The sequence below is a fragment of the Anser brachyrhynchus genome, assembly GCF_964034855.1.
Source record: "Anser brachyrhynchus genome assembly, chromosome: 13".
Taxonomy (NCBI): Eukaryota; Metazoa; Chordata; class Aves; order Anseriformes; family Anatidae; genus Anser; species Anser brachyrhynchus.
The window spans coordinates 9,956,460-9,980,161 of NC_137708.1; the positions used below are offsets into that span (position 1 = coordinate 9,956,460).

A 23,702-nucleotide genomic window follows, 5' to 3' on the forward strand; every position below is an offset into this window, starting at 1 on the left:
TATGTCACCAATAATCCACTTGGGCCATTCTCTTAGTGCCAGGCAGACCGCATGCTCCAGGAACGGGGCCTGTGTTACAGGAAAGCATAGGTGCAGGTGGTTTGCCTATTGTGTACGCCCAAGGAACAGAGATACATAGGGAACTTAAGGAGAAAATAGACATATTCTTACCCTCAGCTGTCATGTCTGTATAGAAAGAAACTTTACTTGGTGCAAAAGAAAAGCACGCCCTTAAGCTAAAAGAGCACCTTTCTAATACAACTATATAGGGCTGGCAGCAATCTCTATTCTAGTGGGCGATATGGGTGATCTTAAGGATCTTTGCTCACACATAGGGAAGGAACTTAGCTATAGAGCCCTATCCTAGGGATGTGCTTCAAGGACGGTGCTATCTGTGGGAACCAGGAAAGCAGGGGAGAGGCGCAGAGCAAAACAGGAAAACTCAGCCACACTCCAAGCAACATACCCTTCAGCTTCCACTCCTGGCCCTCTACCTTCATGTTTCCCAGAAACAGTGATGAAACAGCTTCAGCGTTTTGCTAACAGAAGGGGTTAGCTCCCTACATTGTCTGGATGGAGATATTCGAGGGAAGACGTCCCCGAAGACACTTTTCACACGTATAGAAATGCTTTGATGCAAGAGCCAAGGCAGGCATGATGCCTCTAGCTTTGGCTATCACTGCACCTGCAGAAGAGCAGGATGCACACCGCTGAGCTGCTCTCACACTTTCAGAAGTGTTGTACACTAGCTAGCTGGATTGGTACTAGTGTAACGTTTAACTGGTGCCATCGCTCTGGCTCTCCAAGTTTCTGTGCTCACTCCACTTTGCTAAGAGCAAAGGAACGACAGACCCTGACAAGGAGAACAGTATCACGAATCACCACTTTGTTTCAGAGAGTGACCACAGAGCTCTCACTGGAAAGGAGCACAATAACTTGCCAAAAGCACAGTCTGATTATTACACCAGGATAGTAAGAGGTACTGGTCTCGCTGTTTTCAGTGACTAAAATTTAGGCAGTTCTTAGACACTTTTTAAAACCCCATTAGAGATTTGATCTTTAGGTATTTAAACAGATCCAAAGATCAGGTGCTTGGTCATTTGCTGGCACAAATCCCAGGCAATGCCTGCATCCCCGGTGGTTACTCTGAGCTGTGAAGTGAATTGCCACCATCTGCCCGCTGTAGCAGTACACTTGGCTGCACCCGCTTGTAGCATCCTTCCCAAAAGCCATCACCAAGACACTGCAGTTCCCACACTGACATATCACCAGTAGCAGTTTATACTCCCAAGCAAGTCTCTGCTGTCCAGGACCTTCTAGATTGTCTGCACGCCTGTTTAATTGCATGTTCCCATGTGCTTCTGAGGTTTATCTTACCTGAAGACTTTATGCATAGGCAATCTCATCACAGGAAAAAGGTAGCATGGATATCTGCTTTCAGTAAAGACCTTAGACTGAATTGGTGGTAAGGCACCTGACTCAGGAATAGAAAAAAATGCCTAATCTGGTCTCCAACACAGTAGCTCCCTGCCACAAAATCTATTCCCAGTTTTGGGGTTCTTCCATTAAAATTATTCACATTTAAGTGTCTTAAGGTGCAGTTATTGCCTTAAATATTTAGGAAAGATGTCAGAGTTAAGTTGACATTGGATTATTTTTTATGTAAAATAATCTGTTCCTCCACAGATTATTGTAACTGAGCTGTGCAAGTATCCTCCTTGGTATATATAATTTTATATGGTTTCATCTTGTTAATTTCCAGGCAAGTGCAATCAAGTGATAACGCAAGCAATAACACATGCTGCTACTTGAAGTGCAGAACCTTTGAATAAAAAAAAAAATTGTGTTTCATCATTAAGCGTGAGTGTTTTCTCAAAGTCAGATGAATCAATATAATCTGTCTTTTGATGCTGTACTGATGCCTAGGGAATAAGTATCTCATCAGTCTCTTTTAGTTCTTTAATCTCTTTTAATTTAAGACCTTGGCAGCTTTCCAAAATGACTTCTACTTCTTTCCAGTTTTGTATGTCTGAAATTTTCTACCCACGCCTGTTTAGAGGGCTTCTATTCAAGGAGCAGACAGGAGTTACAACTTCCTGCAAATGAGGGCTTGAGTTATTAATCTTATTGTTTAATGATGAATTGAAAAATTAAATACTCAAGGACAAAAGTTTTGTCAAGATTTCAAATGTTGGTACCTCCCTTTCTGGCAGTGATAGATTAGCCTGGAATCTATTATTTGTTTATGAATATTTTATTACTGTAAAAGAATACATAATAAGTATTTCTGCTCGTTGTTGACTTGCACTGCAAGAAGTGTCATTTATTTTGCTAGGATCTATGCAAGTTTGTCTTGTGCCACCTGGCAACCTCATTTGCACATACCACATCGTATACGGAGGCATCACTGAGTATCTGTTTAAGTTTCCTCAACATGGTACTTTATTTTTATTATCAGAAACTGTTCTCTTTCTGATCACCAGCAGTAAATCCAGACATTTCCCAGCTAGACATTATTTTGCATTCCATTTAATCTCAGGTGAGTTTCTTCCAATGCGCTCAAGCAGATGGAAATTTAATACATGGCTTTCATTAATTTTAGGGCCTTTGCCTTCAAACACACAATTTTATAGACACAGAGGTGAAAACCAACTGCCTAATGGATTTGAGGTGCCTGGTGCACAAGTGGATCCATATCAAACACTTCAAGAGGTAGCAAAGAAAAATTAATACATTCACTGCCAACACAGGTTGGCAAAAACATCCCCTTGGCTTGGAACTGCACCAGGAATGGCCTAAGCTCTTTTACAAAAAAGCACCTCTGTTCTCAGTGATCCCATCTACACTCCTTATAGAATTCCCTTCCATGTCTATAAAATGGGTAGCTGGGCCCTTCTCCAAAGGCAACAGGAAAGGGCAACTCTCTGTTATTTCATTAACACAAGACATGGGTGGAAAATTAACAAAGAGCCAGAACGAACCATCTGGGTTACCAGTCCCCTGCCATTTAGGAAGCTGTTCCAAATGTTCCATCCCTCTGTTACTGAATGCAACTATGCTTTTCCTGAAACAGAAAATCACCTGATATCGCCTTCACAATCAGTCTGTTATGTGCCACCTCTGCTTAAGTTACATTCAATTTAGAGCAAAACCTTATTATAGGAACATCCAAAGTTTTTGCCATTTTCTGTTTTCCTTCCCAGAGACATACAGTCACAAAATGTGACTATAGTCACATATACTCACAGGATCCTTGCTCCTCCTGCATTAAAAATGGGTTGTTGATTATAAATGGTTTAATGTGAACAAACGACTATAATGTCCTCAGCTTATTGATTACGTGTATTAAGATTACAGCCAATCAGCAGTATAAATCAATATTCCCAGTCTTTCTTTGGCAGTAGGATTATAATGGATTAAACAAAAGCTCCGCATGTACTTTAAAATACCCCTGATCATCCCCTATTTCTTCACAATATACACGAGTATAGGATTAACTACACAACTCCCATCTGCTCATCTCAAAACACAGGTATAAGAACTCTGCTTTGTAGGATATGCCCATTCCTATTAACATCATCCATCTGGAGCTTTTTGTTTCTTAAAGAAATAAAGTGCAACACTACTACCTAAGCCTCACACACAGGGAAAAAAAATAAAAAATAAAAACGCCTTTGTAAGCAAGTTGTTAAAACACTCCACAGAATTAATAGTGATATTAAGTTTAATTAGTTCTGTTATCTAGGTGACCGACAGCCTGGAAGGTTGGTTCCAAATTTAACATAATGCACACAAAGTAGTTAAACATACATTATTACATAAGTAAATCCCCCTAAACAGCTAAAAAGTTGTGCATTAGCCAACAGCCTTGATCTGAGAAGTTAAAGGATTCCTTTGCAAATACCCCCAAACTTCAAACACAACTTTTTGCTGGATTCAGCAGACTCCTTTATGTTTGCAATTCGCTCTTCCATTTCAGAAACATGGGAGGAAGGAACACCGAAAAGCACAATTGATGGGGGAGGGGTGATTTAAAAAAATAATACTTTAGGTCCTTTCATTCTCAGAGGTATTCTAGAGTAAGCAAAGAGACCAGCACAGATTTATTCCTTCATGTACTCAAATGTACTCAAGACTGCCCCAGAATATTTTCTATAAGCATAGACAGAGATACTTGGCTGGGTACAAACAATACGGATAAATTTTCAGCCCTATCAATTTGCCTCATTTGGAATTCTAATTATTTATGTCAAGTTTGGATAAATAAAGTGATCTTACAAAATACATTATGTAAGGCATGTCATAGAGTGTATATTCAGAATAAAGAGCATTGCCTATAATTCACAGTGTCTAAATAACTACATTCTTTAACTCCTTGAGTTAAAGCTTATTGAGTTAAATTGTGCTTAACTACAGCACTATTACAGATAAGGGAATGCTCTACAGCCTGGAGCAAAGACCGAGCATGACCTGTAATCCATGGTCTCAGGAATTAGGAGGGCCGCAGCTAGTTTCCATACCTTCACCTCTTAAACGGTGTCTCCCACCTTTAAAGAAGGGCAGAAATAGACTTTTATACACTCTCAAATAATAAATTATCAATTAACATACTTTATTAACTACAGTAATTGCTAAATACAGAAATTTGCATGTACTTGAAATCCTGTATCTGATCTTTTGAGTAGATTCATGTTGTATATTACTTTTATTTCTGGGACATTGAAATGCAAAGTAACTCCACAGCATCCAAGAACCATCATGCTTGTTCTAGCCACATCAAGAACTGCTTTTCCTATGAGATACAGCCATGCACCCTAACTCATGTGCAGCGCTAACACTCAGGCTCTGGGATAGTTATTTCAATAGAAGGTTTACCAAATTGCCTCATGACAAAACTAATAGGCTGAAGATCTTTTCTCTTGAATATTTACATTTGTAAGAGGCTAACCACCACACAAATGTTTTTACAAGAATTTCTGAAAATTTTCAGTCCTTTTTCTTCAATCAACTATCTGAATCATTTGAATTAATCCACAAAATTGCAGCTGACATACAGGTCTTAATTTCATTTTTTTTTCTAAAAAGTGATTTCATAAGTAAAGGCACAAGATATTTTTTGATTGCTAGTATTCCAACGTTACCCTTAACACTGATGTTCTAGTTCCATGTTAATCATTTCTTTATCAGTTTTACCAACTTCAGAGAATTTGATCTTCAGATCAGGGGTTAGAACAAAGGAAGAGAAGAATAAATCAAATCAGCATGCAGAACCTGAGTTCTCAAATTGACTACAGCTGCAGCTGAGTTAGTAGGTGACTTCATTGCTCAGCCATGAGACAAAAATTTAACTCTTTATATTAATTTGGCTGCACTTATCAGTGCCAGATGTGTCTCTACCACCAGATTTGGACTGCTCAGAAGTCTTTAGAACAGGCTAATCTGTTATTGCTACACTGAAAGTCAGTGAATTCTCCTAAAGGTAAGGTTAACCTAAAAAACTTGCTGCCTCTCTGCTTGTCTAAATGGCCACCTCATGTAGTTGTTCTCACAACCTTCACCATCAGGAAAGAGGAGGCAAAGAGGGGTCAAACATTTTACTCGTGTAAAAAACATGTTTAGAGTAACAAGCACTGCATTTTATTTAGATTTAAAGCAAAACAATTTATTCTACTGCATACCCATCCATCATTTCTAGCCACAAAGTTTTCACACTATAGTGTCCCCTGAGTACAAGCCAACTGGCAACACTAAAACAAGTGGGATTTCACCTTGTTGATATTAGGTTCTGGGAGAATTTGAATATTGGACTCTTTCCTGCTCTAGATATAGAAACTTCCATATCCAAGTAGTGAGTAAATTGCTCTCAAGAGGAAACAATCTAGCATTAAAAAGACTGACATTTTTCTACACAGTTTGGACAAAGTTGGAACTTGCTGCTGTATAAAATTGTTTTTATTATTAGGTCATATAAGAATATTCTTTACTGAGAAGTCCTTCAGGCCCCCATTATGATGTGATCAGGTAAACAATACATTAACAAGACACACAGTATTCATTAACATAGTAGATCAAACTGTTCAGGGAGTTCTGGCTCATTTTTTGCTTCTTTGGCATAAAAGACTACATGAATAAATATTTTAGGCAGCATTATAAACTACTTCATGGGTATAGAAAATCTCAAAATACAGTAAGAAAAACACTGAAAGAAGCCTGCTGAGACTCCTCCCCCAATGCAAAGATGCACAGAAGTTTTCAGATGCAGCAAAACACTATCTTAGTAGAATATTTTAATGCAAAACATCTTGCAGCTTGGATTTCCAAAGTATAGGGCTCGATGCACACACTGCAAGAAGTTACAGACTATATGCAATGGGACTACTAAAGCTGCAGGAAAACGCGAGTCTTTCTGGAATTCTGCCAAAAAGCTCAAGTCCACCTACATTCATTTTCAAAATTGTGTCCGCAGAGGACAAACCAGCTTTCCTTGGACCCCTTAGTTCTCAGGCAGATCCTTTTGTCGTTGTTGTTTTGATTTAAAAAAAAATAAAAATCAATGTTGACAAAATAAAAAGAAGGATGCATCTGGGACAGTTATTTTGGAGCACTAAATCTTAGTGTAGCCTAGTAGTTTTCGGAGGATTTACAATTATTTCTATTAGCAATAGAGCCTGTCTGCTCAAAGGCTCTCTTTTGGCAATTTCAGCGACAGCAATGTTAGGGGAGGTGAGTTGCACAAATGGACATGAAACAATTTTGTTTTAATTGGTCTAGAGCATATGAAATGCTTCACTTTGAAACACTACAAACCTGAAAAGATGATTCACATAAAACCTTTACGTAGTTTTTCAAGCATGCGGTAGTCTTGCTATGCCCCACTGGGAGTCTAAGTGCAATGCTTTCAGCTAGAAGATAGGTGTCCATTCTATCTGCCAGAGACAAGAACCAAGTAAAATAAGTATGGGATTACAATAACTAAGATCAGTTCCTGAAATCAGCCTATTGACAAGCTGTCTGCAGTCACTCAAGAGTGGATTACCCACTGGATTATGAACACCAAGGTTCCCTTCTTACGGCACCTCAGACAAGGCCAGTGCTCCATCTCTGCAAGTATAGCCTTTATTTGTTAACTTGTAAGTGGAAAAGCAGTAACACTGTAAATTGTGTTGCTCTAAGGTTACTTATATCCTCACTGCTTGCAGGGATTACTAGGCAGGCCTCTAGGCACCTTCTGATCTGCTGACCTTGCCTGCTTAATCTGCTGCTGCGTATGGCTAGCCAAAGAACCCCAACGCTCTCCTCCAAGAATCCTGTAGCTCTTATTTCACTGTCATGTACAGCTAATATCTACATCATTTGTCCCTTCTAAACATACTTTTCCCTTCAGACAGCATAGCCATTTACACCACCTAAATCAAGGTTAAGACTTACATCCTCCGTAATGCTACTTGGAGGCTCTGTAATCAGCGTAGCTTTCCTCGGCGCCAGCCAAGACACGACAGTATTGCTTCCTAAAGGGACAACTCTTGCAGCCTGCGTAATGAGATGTTGATCATTTCCACTAACTCCTCTGACCTTTCAGTTCCAGCAAATTGACTGTTCCTGTGCCAGGTACTGCTCTCTTAGAAAGCCTGCTCCATCTCATTCTTTACCAACCCATGCTTTGATTTACATTTTACAGCCAAAAAAATCCTCTCAGATAATGCTGCTGAGTTTCTTTTCAATGCCTATTGAAAGTTGTATGGGTTTGTCTCCCTTTCTCACCTGCTATCATTGAGAAATACTACATTTCAGAAATAATTCCAATAAAACTGATATAACATGTTTGCAAGTTAGAAAAAAAGATTTTAGAAAAAATGATTTAACAGTATTTAGCAGTCTAGCTATTCCTCACCACTTTTGTTTCTCAGACAATCATGTTTTGTTTTCTCCCATACTAGCCTGCATATGTGGGGACTGTCTGAAATCCATGCAGTACTCACTAGGCTTCAGTATAGTTCTGAAAAATCCAGAAACAAAGCTTGACAGTGAGTAAACAACTAGAGTGCCAAGACAAATGCTCTTCATGCTGAGCTATGCATATTCTCAGGTCCTCATAACCATCTGTCCGTAACCATATCTGACAAGACAAGGAAGTGTGAGTACCTGAGCCTAGGATCACCATCCTGTAAGTGCATAATATCTAATGCAATGAGGTATGATCTGTGATGATAGCTTCAAGTATAATAGCATCTGTGAAATTAGAAGGTGATATTTTAAATTGCAACATTCATTTCAACCACTGAAGTTCCTCTCAAGACTTGCTTCTACGACCTTTTCCAGGCATGCTCCCCTTCTTCCTGGTGCTGGAGAAAAGGACTATAGGCAACAAATCTTCACGCATCAGCATCACCCTGCAGTGACCAGGAAAGCAGAGAACCCGCTTCATGAACTGCTCAAACTCTAAGCCCACCGTGCACTTCTTGTAAGTCATGGACCAGCTCAGTTCCGCCAAACAAGAACAGAATCTCTCCTGAGCACTCAGGCACCTTCTTAGCATTAAGGTAAGCTCTGTGAATGGATGTTAGACTTCTGTATAAGTACCTTATCTAGTGAGCACTTTGCAGGGATGCTTACAAGTTCTTCGTGAGTATAGTACATATGTGCTGCAACACAGGAGACACAAGTTAAATAGTCTATTTTTATTTCTGTAATCTTCTATTTTTATTTTCTAATGCAAGTTAGATTCTATGCTTGACACAGATCAGATACTTTGCTTTACAGTAATTATAACTTAATGAAAGTGAGATAAGATTTATGATAGGCTACATTGTAAGGGAAAGCAATTGGTATGTCTTATCTGCACAAGCTAGTTAACTTGCATAAGCTTTGCATTTGACCACAATAAGCAAAAGAGGACTAAAGCAACAGCCATCATTACTGAAACAAGAGCAGAATGATGACTCTAGATGTTTGGAAATTACAGAAGAGTTCTGCAGACACACACCTGGATACAAGCTGATCCATAGTAAGCCATTAATTAATACTAACAGAAGAAAGTAAAGCTAGTTAGGCAGATGACCACCTAATAGACAGCTAGCCAATGCACATCTAAAAGCTTGTGATACTTCAGAAAGCTGAAAGAACACCTTGAAGAGATACATGGATAGTAAGTTAATTGCTTATAATCTTCAAATATTTTGGAGCAGTTAAAAATAAAATCCACAGATAATGAAGTTCATTACAGGTAGGCATTTAAGTCATATGTCTGCCTATGCAGGAATTATCAGAAGATAAAATGTTAACTTTCATTATCTGAAAATAAACAACACCAAAAAAAAAAGTATTTTCTGCTGTAGTTTCTTCCATACTTTCCAGTAGCAATTCTTCACCAGAACTGTTCAGCCACGATGTCAGGCCTCTCCACGTTGTCAGCCACTCCATCTGAAAAATCAGTTTCTTACTGAAAAGTTATTTACATTTTCCTGCTTTCAATGGGAGAAAAAACGCACCTTTCCCCCCACCAACATGTAAATTTAAGAAAGTTTTCCACATCACTGCATAAACACTTTCTGCAGTCTAAAGTAGATGCTTTTTTCCATAAAACATAAGCACTTTGGCCATAAACACAAAACACAAGAATCCACATATACTAACCCCCAGAGATATTGATTGCACAGCAGCTTTAAGAAAACAGAAGAAAAAAAACATTAAGTACAGACTACTAGCTAGAAGTCCCCCACAACCTTTTACACTAGTTAAAGGCTTAGAGAAAAATTCACATAGAAGTTACTGAAATAGAGCAATTATGGATATTTAAAGTATGCATCTTTAACAGCCAAGTAAGAAAACAGAAGGCAGACAGAATTAGGTTTTTTTCAGTTCTAACATTTTAGATACATTAAGTAACTCAGAAGAATCTTTATCTAAACAAAGATATTTATTACTGAATAAAGGCCTTAAATATGCATAATAGAACAGATCATAAATGAATAAAATCATGAAACTATACTTAAAGTGAACTAAAAAAGTTAAGGCAACCATTCTAGACCCCACTTTAAATTAGTTTAAAAAAAAAAAAAGCTACATATCAGTTTTTCCATAATACAACATCCCATCCCTACTACCCAAACAAACACCACCTCCCTACCAGATTACTCACCACTCCCTAACAAGGGCCTTTTATATAAACCTACCCTTAGCACAGTGCTCTGGAGGCTGGTCCTATAAATTTGGCAATGGCAAACAGCTGCTGCTTATATACACCAGAGAGTTTGAGACAAGAAGCTGCTTCTGCCTGGTAAGTGTGCCAGTTTCAGGGTTCTTCTTTCTTTCTAATGATTAAGCTGATAGCTTGTGCTCCTTGTAAAGTATAGGATACAGCTATGTTCTGTATGTGGTGAAAGCTGCTTCTAAAGAAGTATTTGTTATAAGTGAGTTATCTTTCCTAAGATAACAGGAAATGTCCTAATTGCTCTGTGAAGCACTTTCTCCCTAATAATGAGAACTTGTAGGTACTGTAAGGAAAAATGCTGTAGCTTTGCAAGTATAATAGGACTATTACTGGCTGTAGCACATCATGACTCTCAAAAGTATCATCTGTCCTCAAATAACCTATCTGAGAATAAGGAAGTAATAGTCAATTAGGCAACTTTGCTCCCTTTGTCTGGATTTACAGCAAGAGGATAGTATCCCACAAGTGATGAGGCTAACAGGGTATTAAAAATGTTATTCTTAGAATAACAACTGATTTCAGCTGTTATCTGTGTTGATGCTTAAATACAAAGTGAGGACTTAAGTGCTTGGGAGCTGGACCTATAACCTATTAGGTATTTGTTATAGTTTAAAAACTGAGTTTTTCTTTGTGAACTGCTTCTTAAATTAGCTTTTGACACAAAAACTGATTTAGAGTCTTATCCTATATAGACTGCTGTTATATCCTCAGTGATGCTATAAGAAAGTATGTGGCTTAACTGTAAAATTAGCCAGCCGTAATGCCTTTATTAAAAGCTCCTGAAACAATGGGGAAATAACCTTAGTTTAAGTAACAAATAGACTGTGGTCTATGGCATGCCTTAATATTATGATCTTGCATTGAATTTTATATCCTGAAAGAGAAAAAATGTAATTCTACAGTAACCATAATTCTGAATAGAAGTTAGAGATGTGTCAGGAGCAAACGCTCTATTTTAAAGACTTACCTCCAATGCAATAATAATGGTATGTTTTAAGTTAGTAAATAATGTAGGGGGTGGAGGGGAGAAGAGAGAGGAAGAAGCTAAATACACATGATAAAGTAGTAGAGCAACTGAAGTAAGCAGTAGACATGAGGTGTTTATGTTTATTGGCAAGGGAAATACAACATTTTTCTGGAAAAACATAAGTACTGGCCATGGAACAGCACAACCCACTGACTCTGCTCTAGAGTCATCATATATTTCAATGCAGGGCAAGTGGAGCTGGATCCGTGGGGTATGTGTCTGTATTGCTTCATTCGGTAAGTTGTGTCTACAGTGTAATTTCTAGTAAAGCTCTCTATCTATACAAAGGCAAGTGACTAACTAGAAACACAATTGTGTTATAATTAAACCAACCAGTTCCTTTGTAGACAATACAAAAAAATAAGAATAGTTTCAAATTATGTGCAAGTATACCCTGGGACTACCTCCTATCATGTCTTAAATGTAATACTTAAGATTTGCTTTGTTTGTTATTGTGTGGCTTCAGTTAAATATGCAATGATAAGGCAATTAGGAAATGGCAAATGATAAACATCTTCAAAGTCTAAACTAGTTTACGTTCCAAAAAGAGAATTCTACATCTAAACAAAACCAATTATTTCAATCTTAGGAACCATCAACAAAGTATAACATGTAAATCTTACAGGGCAGATCTCTAATAGAGATAACAGAATCTGGTAACTAAACTTTTTTAATGAAAGCAAAACTTCCTTGTTGAACTCTTTTCCTTCTTTCCCCTCCTCCAGGGACTCAAAGAAAAACCTTGTTTGCATTGCTGTAGCTTTAGATATGCCATGTTACTCTTCCCTAAAGTTAATTTCCTGTTTATCAGTGCCCAATCTGAGATTTGCTGTGGTGTGCATCATGCACTCTTTATGCTCTCTAGCATTTGATCCTCAGAGCTCCTGCCATTAATCTCAATTACAACAATGAATGATTAGCACTTACAAAAATCAGTCCATGCTGTTTCCATGTACTTTGAAAATGAAAACTGTAAGGACCACCCATGAAAAGTTTCAGTCTAGTGATTTGCCTCGTATCATACAAGCTCAGTGATGGGAGATGAAATAAAATCAGCTCTCCAGAGAGGATTTTCCCTATCCTTAACAATACTCTCACAATCTATACTCTAGATCTGCTTAACTCCCAGACTTCTGGCGTGGAGGGAAAGCTATCTGATAAGCTTGTTCACCACAGACTTTAATTCCCTTGAAGGGTTCTGGCCTTCCGGAAAAAGCAACCCTAACCATTGAGCTTAGGGCTGCGATCCGCACCCCCTTAGGCTGGCAGTTAATTACTTCTGGCAACCCAATGTCTCAGTGTGCCTATGCCAGGTAGTTTCTAATGTAACCAGTTCCATGTTACTGCCGTTTATCAACACGTAGGGATCTGTAGATTCATAATGGAGATATCTTGGCCTTCTCCTATTAGCTTATGTGGGTCAGTTGCCAGCTGGGGAGGAAGCACAGCCTGTGCCGCTGGCTCTGGTGGTGCACTGAGTTTTCATTGTTTGTTACATGCTGAGCGAGTATGGAATAATGATTATAGAAACATGTGCTTTCTTCACGGGTCTTGACTCCCTTAGGAGATTAAATAAAAGCACAAAATTCCCTAAAACGGTCAAATTAGAATACCTGTTTCTCGTAGGATAGAAGCGGTACAGTGAAAGACGCATCCAAAGGGTGACTTGCAGCAGCGCTCGGCTCAGCACGCTGCTGGTCGCCACTGGCCGCACGAAGGCCCGAAATGTGCATAAGAGCAAACGAGGTGTAACCGCACGTCGCTTCCAGGGGCCTTCGGCAGCACCGAAGCGCCCCGAGCCCGGGCTCCCCGGGGCAGGGACGCGGTTTGGGAGCCCCCGGGCGAGGCGGCGGCAGCGCGGGCCGAGGCCGCCCCCTGGCGGCGCTGAGCGGCGTGCCGCCTGCCCGCACCCAACATGGCGCCCGCCCCTTATGCTCCCTTAAGCGACGCCACTGCCCGCACTCAACATGGCCGCATCCTGCCGCCCAGCGGCGGGGGGGAAATGGCCGCTGGTTGCTAGAGAGCCGAAAGGCCTCGCAGCAGCGGACCTGCCGCCGCCCCCGTCCGAGCTCGGGGCAGCCCGGGGCCGGGCGGCGGCTGCAGGACCACAGTGCGGGGCGGCCGAGCCGCGGGCAGGCGGTGGCGGCTGTGCGGCAGTGCCCTCTGCGGGGCGGAGACGGTCCCTGCACGCCTGGTCCGGCCCTGGGTGTCCCGCGGGGTCTGCCCCGGGCTCCCCCTCTTCCCGTGTAACCTCAGCCTCTCTGCTCGTGCTCGGGTTTTCCCGCTACCTAAGCTGTTTCTTGGCTGAAGTGCTTCATCCTTCCCTGGTGCACGTCTTCACCACTTTATAACCTGCAGCCCAACATAAAATGTCTTTACTGGTGACACAGGCTCTTTCTCCGTTCCTTTGCACCCCGGGGGCTCTGGCCCAGCCAGCAGAGCTGTGTAACAACACCTGGTGACCTTTGCTTCCTGCTCCGTGGCACCAGTGTTGGTCTGTGCCATGGACGAATCTTGCTGGTAGCTGCTCGCAGCTGACTGTTTCGGTGACCTCTGCTCCCTGCCAGCTGGGTTCAGTGACGTTCTTGGTCATCGCAGTGGCATTCTTCCTTTCTGCTCACTCCTTTGGGAGTGGGGCAATTAAGGTTATTACACCACTATCCCTGCAGTGCTCCAATCCATATGCTGATAAGGCCTTGCAGATGTACTTAATCAGCACATTCTGCAGAGCTATTTGCTGGTTTGTGCCAAAGACGTAAACAGTGGCATAGAATAACAACAGCTGTAAGGGTGAGTAGTGAAACATCTGTCCAGCCTGGCAGTTGCCATGTCCCTGCAGGAAGCTGTCATTTCCCTGTCAATCGATGCTCTCAGCTCCATTCCAGGTTGTGGAAGATCATGGGGAAGGGTCTGACTGTCTGTTGGCACCATGGACTACAGCTGTGCTGACACCTGGAGCAGAGGACACAGCTGTGCCAGGGGGATGGAGGGAATTGCCCTGTCCATCTGTTGTCATGGAGCCTCCTTTCTCTGTTGCTTTGGCAAAGTTTGGGTGCGTTACCTCTGAAGCATTTCCCATGGCTAAAGACAAGAAACCGCTTCTACCTCTGCCTCAGGACGCTTCTGTCCTGGGCTTCCTCTGCAAGGAAGGGAAAAGCCTCCCTCGCATGAGGGGCTCTGAGCAGCTTCTCGCTGAAAGGCCCAGCAGTGCCAGCAGCTGCCTCCATCCTCCCTCCCTGCTCCCACAGCCTTAATCCTCCCTGTGCGTGGGCTGCCTGCAAACTCCCCTGCGCTGAGCCGTGCCGCCCCGCGGGGCCCCTTCCCCGCTTCCTGAGCGGCCACAAAGACCCAGGCACAAAAGGCTCTCCCGGCACCCTCCCTGACCCCCCGGCAGCAGTCCGCCCTCGCCGGCCTGTGCAGGCCTGCAGGCGGCACCGGCAGCCCCGCCGGGCCACGAACACACCCAGCAGGGTGTGAGCGGGCGGCACGGAGCCGAGTTGCGCACCAGCACCTGCCTGGGAGCTCAGCCCCGCGCTCACCTGGCCACCCAGTGCCCGCTGCGGGAGCCCGACAGGGAGCAGGTATTTCCCCGGGGGAAGCACCGAGGGGGTGGCAGTGATGCTGGTGGGGCAGCAAAACGGGAAGGGGTGTGTGGGGGTATTGCCGGGCTGGGGGGAAAGGAGCTGTCTGTGCTGCTCCCACAGGCTCTGGAGAGTGGGGATGGTGAGCACAGGGGGATGTGGGGTGGGAGGCTGGGAGTGGGGTCTTGTGCTGCTGTTGCTGCTTTGGGTTCCCCCCCACTGGGCTCTGCTTGCCCTCTGATGGGGACAGCAGGGCTGGGGACACTGGCCAGGTTCTACGTGACGTATGGCACAGTGTGTGAGCAGGTGGCACCCAGCCCTGCTTCTGGCCACCGGAGTGTCCTGCGCCAGCACCCGGGTGGTGTGGGGGCTCTCCACGGGGCTGTGAGCATGTACGCTGCTGTGTCAGCGGCTGTAGAAACGTTATCTCATCCCGGCAAGCCCTCTGTGCTCGGGCTGGCTGTGTGCCTTGGAGCTGTCTGCTGGGAGCTGAAGGAGGGCTGCTTACACCCCCAATGGTCCCCAGCTCCCCCCATGGAGCTGTAGCTGAAGCTGTGCAGCATCCGCTGCCTGTCCAGCCCACCTGTTTGGGACCTGTGCCCTGTGCAACGGTGACGCTTGGTGACATTTGGCACTGCCGCTGCAGTCCAGCCCTGGGATAGGGGAACGGGGGGGCAGTTTCCCTCCGATCCCCCTGCAGTACTTTCAGTACCCTCCCGATCGCTCCGGTGGGGTAGGCGTGTGGCCAGTCCCGTGTTGCTGCTGCCAGGCTCAGCTGTGAGGTAGACAGCACAGGGCTGAAGTTCAGCTGGTGACCACAACCACTCCCGCTGTACTTTGTACCCTGTGTGGGAGTCAGCTGGTGTCATGACAGCGTTCCTCTGGTGCCAGCAGCTGCCCAGTGCCCAGCTGGTTTGAGCAGTGAGAAGGGGTCAGGATCAAGTGCCAGGGGATGCTGGCTGAGCCCACTGCTCCCTGGTGAAGTGGTACAGCAGGACAAGCAGTAACGGAGATGGGGTTTTGGGGCATGAATAAAGGCAAGCCCCTTTTTTTTTTTTTTTGCCTGCTTCCTGCAGCTGAGCACTAGGAGTGCGGGGACCATGGCAAAGCTTCCCAGCCCTCCTCCCCTTGCCGGTGTGTGAGGAGCCCTGCACGCAGCCTGGGCTCTTGCAGTGCCTGCGGTCCTTGCAGCTGGGGGTGCTGAGGCTGCCGGAGCCTGGAGCCTGCTGAACTGGTTGTGCTGCATTGCCCTCCCTGGGCACCGCCGCTTGTCCTGGCACCGCACCTCGCCTGGGGCCATGGCCAGTAGCTCCGCTAAGTCCCAGGGCTCTGGGGCAGCTGCTGTTAGCTGGAGCCGGGCTGTTGTAGTGCCCCATCCCCATGGGGGCCGGGCGGCAGGAGGTGTGTGCCGACACGCTGTGTGCATCCCTTGCAGGATTGTGACCCATTGGCCTGCGACTGCCCTGCGCTATGGCTGATCCCCCCGGCTGCTGCCGCCCCTGTGCCACCTGCCTGCTCTGCCTCTACAGCTGCCAGTGGATCACTGCCAAGAAGGAGAAGAGGAAGGGCCTGAGAACCACCAAGGTGATGCCGTGGGAGATGCTGAGCTGGGGCTGGCCAGCCTCTGTGTGGGGAGCTTCAGAGTGGTGGGGAAGGGCTGAGCGCCCCAGCCCAGATGTTGGGCTGCTGGCCCCATACCACTGGTCCTGAGCCCCAGGAGAGCCTGGGGTGCTCTGGGACCCTCTCTGTGCAGGGGCTAACAGTGGGAGAGAGATGCGAGGGTGTCAGGGAGAGGATGAGCCCTGTTCCTACTAGGTGACGAGAAAGGCAGCGCAGCAGTGTGAGTCTGAGCCCCAGCCATCCCCTGCCCAGCTGGGCGCACGTCTGCGGCGAAGTTCGCACGTGCCTGGGCGGGCAGGTCCTCGGGCACAGGGTGCCCCGCGAGGCACGTGGAAGGCACGGTTCCCGGGCAGGGTGCATCCCCATGGGGGTGCTGGCAGGGGGTGTCCCCAGTGATTTATAACCCGGGAGGGGTGAGGCCCTGGGATTTTCTGAGGTCTCCAACTCCCATGGGAGCGGCTGTGCTGCTGCTTGCCCCGTCTTGCCTGGAATGTGAGAGCTGGTCCAGGCTGCCAGGTGTCCCGCTCAGCACCTGGCACCTTTATACACATGCGGGGCTGGGGATGGAGACCTTGAAGCTGGACCTGCCTTTAGCTGGGTGGGCAGGAGCTGTCTGGGGGCTCAGAGCTGCCACTGCAGTTCTGGGGCACAGCACCCTTCTCTGCCCAGCCCTTCCAGTTAGACCAGCCCATGCTCAGCCCAGCTAACAGGACAGCACCTGGTCCCTGCCCCTGCTGCAGGCTGGATGCTCCCTGGAGTCTCAGCACCAGCCGTGCGCTGGGTGCCCTGCAGATGAGTGCATGGTTGTCCTCTCTCTCTGGCTTTCAGTGTGACTGCAGCTGGTTCCTCTTCCTCTTCTGCGTCTTTCTCTTCACACTGGTGTGGCTCTACTTTGCCATCATCATCCTCAATGATTTCCACAACTTCAACGAGTGAGTAGGATCCACCATCCAGCCTTGCTCCCCACACGCCCCCATCCCTCTGACCATCCCCTTTGCTTGCAGGTTCATCTTCAAGCAGCAGAAGCTGTGGCTGGACTGGTCCCTGGTCCTGCTGATAGCAACGGCAGTGCTCATCACCTACTCAACTGCGCTGCTGGTGAGCCTTGCCGATCCCCCCGGGCTGCCAGGGGATGGATCCATGCTGGGCATGGGCCAGGTGGAGCCTGCAGCATCCAAGCCTGTGTGGCTGGAGACCCTGCATGTGTTCGGGGGCCTGGGCTCCTGTGGGAAGGCTGGGTCTTGTGCCCTTTGAGGGCTGAGGTATGAAGTACAGCCCAGCTCTGATGTCTCCTTTTTCTTGCAGGTCCTTGCTTTGTGCTTGCAGCTCTGCGGCCAGCCCTTGAAGCTGCACTGGCTGCACAAGGTGAGAGGCTGGTGCAGAGAGATGCTGCCAGCCCTGGCCGGCCCCATGCCATGTGTATTCTCTGCCCAGACCCTCTCCTGCAGCTTTCTGCTCCTGGGCAGCAGGATGTTATATGTGCACCCCTAACTGCCCTGTGCCCTGCCCCACAGACCCTGCTGATCATAACTGCCCTCGTGGTGGCCGCGGCCTTCACAGGGCTGGGAATAAAGTGGGCGGAGGAGTGGAAAAGCGCACGCATCTCCCTGCAGGTGAGTCAGATCGACGTCAGGGACACCCCCACTGTCCCATTACCTGACTACCATGCTGACCCCTCAGCATGGCTGTGTGCTGTGGGGGCTAACCCCTACTTCAGTCTGGACTGTGCAGCCCTGCCTGGAGCAGTTGCAGTCAGGTCACGGATGGTGGTGGGACTGGAGGGGCACCCTGTCCTTCCCTCTCTGGCACTCTGCCTCTTCCAGTGGCTCTAGCTACACCAGCAGCTAGTGATCCCTGCCATTGGACCACGTAGATTTTGGGGGCAAGGGCTGGGCTGGTGCTGGCTGACACCCTGCCTTTGCCTCCCCAGGAGACAGGTCCCTTCCTGCATATTGGAATTGTGGGGGGAATGACGCTCCTTGCCTGGCCACTGGCCAGCGTCATCTACCGCACCCGCAACACAGGTAACCCCCCTGAGCTCCCCACCTCTCCCTGTGGCTGGGTGCCCAGCCTCCTGCACCCCACTGAGCAGCACTGGCAGCAGAGCAGTGTACAGGGTGCAGTAGGAACAGGTCCTCAGGACTTAGTCTGGTAGTGATGCATCACCCCTGCTCGTATTTGTTGCTCATCATACCTGGCCCTTGGCGGAGCTTCAGCCCTGACTGCTTTGCAGCTGGAGGAGAGGTACAGATGGTAGACTGGGTCCTGCAGAAGTCCTGGGTTAGGGCGCAAGGGCATGTGGGGGGCTGAGAAAAAACCTGCAGTGTTCTTGAGGCTGGGGATGCAATATTTGACCTAGGGTAGCCATAAGTGAAAGCTAAGTGAGACAGCCTTGGCTTGTTCCTAGCAGCTCCCAGAATGCTTCCTGTGTACCTCACTCCACCTTCTGTCTGTGCCTGCAGGTCTCAAGGTGTTTCTGCTGCTTGCGTACTGCGCAGTGATGATCGCGCTGTACCTGGCTCCTCTGGGAATCACCTCCCCTTGCATCATGGAGGAGAACCAGCTGCCCCCCAAGCCAGCCCTGGTTGGCCACCGAGGAGCCCCCATGGTAAGCGACAGCACCTGCGGCGTGCTGCCACGGGGCTCAGGGTGATGGGCAGGCTGTCCCTGGCTCTGAGGCACTGGCACTGGACTCTTGCTGCTGCACCCTGGCTGAAAGGGGTGCCTGGGCCAGCACAGGGCTGGAGGAGGTGGGTGAGGAGCGTGGGTGCTGCTTGCTGAGCTCTGCTGAACCAGGAGCAGGTAACTGCAGAAAGCTGGACTGTGTAGCACGCTGGGAAATGGAGACCAGACATGCTTTGCACCCATCCCTCTCCAATTCCCCACCACACCAGGGTCACATAAGTCCTCTTGTGGGTGCCCTAATGCTCAGCTGAGCTGCTGGGTGCTGTCTGCAGCCAAGTGGGTGAGTGCCTGCCCCTTCCTGTGCTGACACCACTTCCTTGACAGCTGGCCCCCGAAAACACCCTCATGTCGCTGCAGAAGGCGGTGGACTGCAATGTGCAAGTCTTTGAGACGGACGTCATGGTGAGGTAAAGGGAGAACAAGGACGTGGAGGGTGGAAGGGGCCCTGTGATCCCGGGACACTGCCCGCCATGTGGGTGCATCGGGAGCAAACCTGCAGGACTTGCATTTGGTGTTAGACCTGTTAAAGGGCTCTGCCATTCCCACCTCCCAGCATGGGACTGGGTTGGGGGCTATGCTTAGAGTGGCTAGGAGGGGGGTAGAAATGCTGAGGCAGGGTTAGGAGGCAAACAGCATGTGACAGCCTCCCTCTCTGCTCCTTTGACAGTGCTGATGGGGTCCCATTCCTCATGCACGATGAGAAGCTCACCAGGACCACTGATGTGCAGAAAGTGTTCCCTGAGAGAGCTGACATGAACAGCACTGCCTTCAACTGGACAGACCTGCAGCAGCTGAACGCTGGCAGATGGTTCCTGGAGGTCAGGATGGGCGCACTGGGGGGCAAGCGAGAGCCCTGTCCTGGGGAGCACTCCCTTTGCAGATACCTGAGCAAGGTGCAGGAGCACTTCCATGGCTGCACGAATCCCCGGGGTGCAGTTACACCCTGTGCTGGCTGCTGCAGCTGGGGTTTGCTCTGACTCCGCAGCTGAGTCATGGGGAGGCTGGTTTGAGGGCAGATGTCTGATGTGCCCTGACAGTGCTTGTGCTGAGCTGTGCAGCCTGCCTGGGCTTGGAGGCAGCTGTGGCAATGCTCTTCAGGTGACTAACAACCTGCTGAATGCCCACAGGTGCTGGGGCCTCTGGAACAGGGCTGTTAGCAGGGAGAAGGGGAGAAATGCCCTGTGGATGTGCAGGCAAATGAGCCCTGTGCCCCTCCACAGAGAGGCCAGGATGGGAGGCTAGAGCCATTACAGGCACGAGTCTGGGAGATGGAGGCTTGCAGGCTCTGCATGGCTGGCTGACTCTCTGTTGCAGCGGAAACCATTTCCCACTGTGCAAAGCCTTTCGGGTGGCGATCGTGCCTTGGTGGATGAGCAGAGGATCCCGTCCCTGGAACAGGCACTAGAGGCAGCTAAGGAGAGCAATATCTCCATCATGTTTGACCTTCGGCCAGAGAACCACAGCGATTACTGGAGCTTTGTCAATGCCACCCTGGATGTCATCTTAAAGTCAGGCATCCCGCTGCAGCAGGTGAGCTGGCCTCCACCCCGCTGCTGCTGGGCCCTGCTGTCACCCTGCTGCTCTGCCACCCAAAGCACCCCCACTGCCCCGCACACCCCATGGCCACATGTCCTCCTTGCTGGGCATCCTGTTGCACAACGGACCCTGGAGCAGCTGTTGGCTAGGTCCAGGCATAGCCCTGATAGAGATCCTGGGGATTTCCAGCTGAGATGTTGCCAATGATTAATAGAGGTTAATGCCCAAAGCTTCAGACCCCTGCAAATACTCCGATTCCCCACTACTGGCCACCCTGGTGTGTAAACAGTGACTCAGTCAAGGGAGGGGAGCACAAGAGCGTGAAACAAGTGCTCATATTTCCACCTCCCTGCACTGCACCGCACCTCTCCCTGCAGCTCCTTGACTTGCTGCAATCTCCTCGCTTTCCTTTCCACTTTACCCAGCCTCCGCAGCGCAAGACACGTTTTGCCCTGCAGGGATGAATTAGCACCCAATTCGCTTTCACTCTTGGCTCTTTGGGAATTCAGGGCATAGCAAAAGCTTCCACTATAATGTTGGTCCAGGGTACGTTCTTGCTGCAGAACTGGGGCCAAAAGGATGCCCGGCTTGATCTATTCAAGACATAATGACATAAATGTCTTGCTGCAGCTTTCTTAGGCCGGAGTTGCTTTCCCCTTGCAGTGGGGTTTGTTGTGCTTGCTTCTTGGCTGGGACAAACTCCTAGGAGTCTGCCCTGGCTGAGATCCTCCTGGGAGACCTGAGCATGGAGGTGGGCAGGAAGCAGCTGTCAGAGCAGGCAGCGTGTGCCTGGGTCTGCAGGGAGGTCTCTGAAGCGCTCGGAAGTGCCTCTTGGCTGCATGTGCTCCCTGGCTCTTGCCTAGGTCCTGTGGCTGCCGGATGGGTTCAGGGAGCAGGTCAAAGAGAGAGCTCCAGGCATCCAGCAAATTTATGGCCGGAAGAGGCTCCAGGATGAGGAGCCACTGCAGCATGTCAACCTGCGCTACCAAGACATGAGCTTTGAGGAAATCAGGTGAGAGCAGCAGGCTGCGATGCAAGGTCAGGGCACGGTCCCAGCTCTGTCCCAGGGTCTGGCAGAGGTGAGGTCCCACCAAGGCCACGCATGCCCCACCAGGCAGGGCTGGGGATGGAGCTGGCTGCCGTCCTCTGCCTGGCCAGCAAATCTGCCCCGGGTCTGGCTCTCCAGGCTAGTTCTCCCACGTGGCTGCAAGTGCTGGATAGCATCCCAGACATACGGGCCTCTCCGGCTGTGAGCCCGGTGTGCTGGCACCCCGCTGTCTGCCGCGCTGACCAGGCTCTCCCTGTGCAGGCAGTACCGCCGGGACAATATCTCGGTCAACTTGTATGTGGTGAACCAGCCCTGGCTCTTCTCCGTGCTGTGGTGCTCAGGGGTGAGCTCTGTCACTACCAACGCCTGCCAGGTGCTGAAGGAGATGAAACACCCCATCTGGCTGCTGGTAAGTGAAACCTCCGTTTTCAACAAGCCTTGTACAGCACAAGGATGTGGGTCCCATCCTGCAGCTGCCAGCAGGGTGGGCTTTGTCCCATGCTTTGCTGCTGTGGCAGCGTGGCCCTGCAGAGGACTTCTGGCATGGTGGGCTGCATGGTGCCACCAGCACGGTGCTCACGGCTTGGCTCATTGCCTCCTTGCAGCCCAGCAGCACGTACCTCATGATCTGGATTGTCGTGGACTGTGTTTCCTTCCTGATGATCCTCTGGGCCTTCCTCTTGCTGAAGTAAGTTTGACCCCTGGGGCAGACTCAGGGGAGGCTGGGGTGAGCCCTGGGTGGCTGGTGAGTCCCTAAATCTGTGGTGTCTGCTGCCACCCACCCTGCACTCAGATCCTGAGGTCCTCTCCCATCTGGCTGGGTGAGACAAAAGTGCATGGAGGCAGCTTTTTCTTGTGCAGCCTGCTGCTAAAAATCTGACCTGACCCTCTCCTAAGCTGCTGGATGCCTTTGGCCTGCACTCACTACCTTGCTGTGCTCACAGGCCAGGGGCTGCGGGACCTTGGGCTTCCTCTTGTACCAGTGCCACATCTGCCAAGAGCAGATTCCTGTGGACTGGGTGCTGTGGGGCCCTAGAGTCTGCGGCTGGGAGCTTGGGGGAGGGATGGGAGGGGCATGGACTGAAGCACTAACATCGATCCTACTCCATCTCCTAGGAAATGCTCCCAGAGAAGGCAGCCAGTGGGTAAGTGCGTGGATACCAGCTCCCCTCTTCCTGGGGGCTCCCCCCCACGGCTGGCAGCCTGCTCCAGCGGAGCGTGATGGAGCTGAACGGGCTGGCAGAGGGCAGGGAATCCCAGCACAGGGAGCTCTGGTCCTGCCCTTAGCAAACAGTCCTGCGGGGTGGTGCTGGGGAGTCCCACGCTCTCCAAGTCCCTTCAAACCGGCTTTTCAGGCAGCTCTGCCTGTCGCTGCGGGATGGTGGCTGCCCACACTGACTGTTCTTTCTCTCTGGTCCCCGTAGAGTCTGAGACGGACGTGCTGCTCACGAAGATCAACAGCCTGATGCAAGATTGACCCCTCCAGCCTGCATCAGCCGTGGGGAGGGGCAGACAGACGTGCGCAGCTCAAGCAGGGAGTGTTCCTCTGGCCAGCTTCGAGGCTGCTTTCCTTTGTAGACTCCTTCCTGAGCTTGCAGTTCCTGGCTCCTGGCGTGGTGCAGAATGCCCTCATCTGAAGAGACCTGGCACTGTGTCCCCTGCTCCTGCTGGCAGTGAGGGGACAGAGCCTGGACGGGGGGGGGTGCTGGTGCTGGCATGTGCCCTAGGGGCTGAGCTTTTTTCCAGCCATGCTGGGGTCAAGACCTCAGCTTTGGGATGCCGGTTTAAAGGCTGGTGGGGTTTCGAGGCACTGTTTAGTGCAGGTGTATGGCGGTCTCAGCCTGTCACCATCACCTCTCGTGACAGGGCCACCTTGTTTAAAGTGCTGCTGCCCATGGGGCGTGAGGAATTAGGACTGGATGCAGTAGGGGCGTAGGATGGAGTGGGATACAGGAGCCCCGCTGCTGCTGCTGCTGCCTTCACACAGCCCCTGCC

General features: G+C 48.7%; 1 protein-coding gene and 1 long non-coding RNA gene across 4 annotated transcripts; one reads left to right on the plus strand and one right to left on the minus strand.

Moving 5' to 3' along the window:
* Positions 1 to 6,013: 6,013 nt before the first annotated feature.
* On the minus strand, positions 6,014 to 14,448 carry LOC308177374. 2 transcript variants are annotated; one of them, XR_013939046.1, is made up of 3 exons: positions 12,851 to 14,448; positions 9,348 to 9,420; positions 6,014 to 8,642 (listed from the first exon to the last, which is right to left on the minus strand). It is a non-coding gene; the product is annotated as an uncharacterized lncRNA (long non-coding RNA). The 2 variants fall into 2 exon arrangements; XR_013939047.1 differs by lacking the exon at positions 12,851 to 14,448 and adding an exon at positions 9,634 to 10,116.
* GDPD2 (glycerophosphodiester phosphodiesterase domain containing 2) lies at positions 10,187 to 23,365 on the plus strand. 2 transcript variants are annotated; one of them, XM_080554551.1, is made up of 16 exons: positions 10,187 to 10,276; positions 16,254 to 16,402; positions 17,267 to 17,370; positions 17,443 to 17,536; positions 17,744 to 17,803; positions 17,953 to 18,051; positions 18,369 to 18,462; positions 18,901 to 19,046; positions 19,448 to 19,530; positions 19,791 to 19,941; positions 20,438 to 20,653; positions 21,523 to 21,671; positions 21,969 to 22,116; positions 22,313 to 22,395; positions 22,824 to 22,852; positions 23,132 to 23,365. In XM_080554551.1, exons 2-16 carry the CDS (start codon positions 16,289 to 16,291, stop codon positions 23,182 to 23,184), a joined length of 1,623 nt encoding a protein of 540 aa, XP_080410677.1. In that variant the 5' UTR covers positions 10,187 to 10,276; positions 16,254 to 16,288; the 3' UTR covers positions 23,185 to 23,365. The 2 variants fall into 2 exon arrangements, with proteins under 2 accessions (XP_080410677.1, XP_080410678.1); XM_080554552.1 differs by lacking the exon at positions 10,187 to 10,276 and adding an exon at positions 14,683 to 14,818.
* Positions 23,366 to 23,702: the final 337 nt, after the last annotated feature.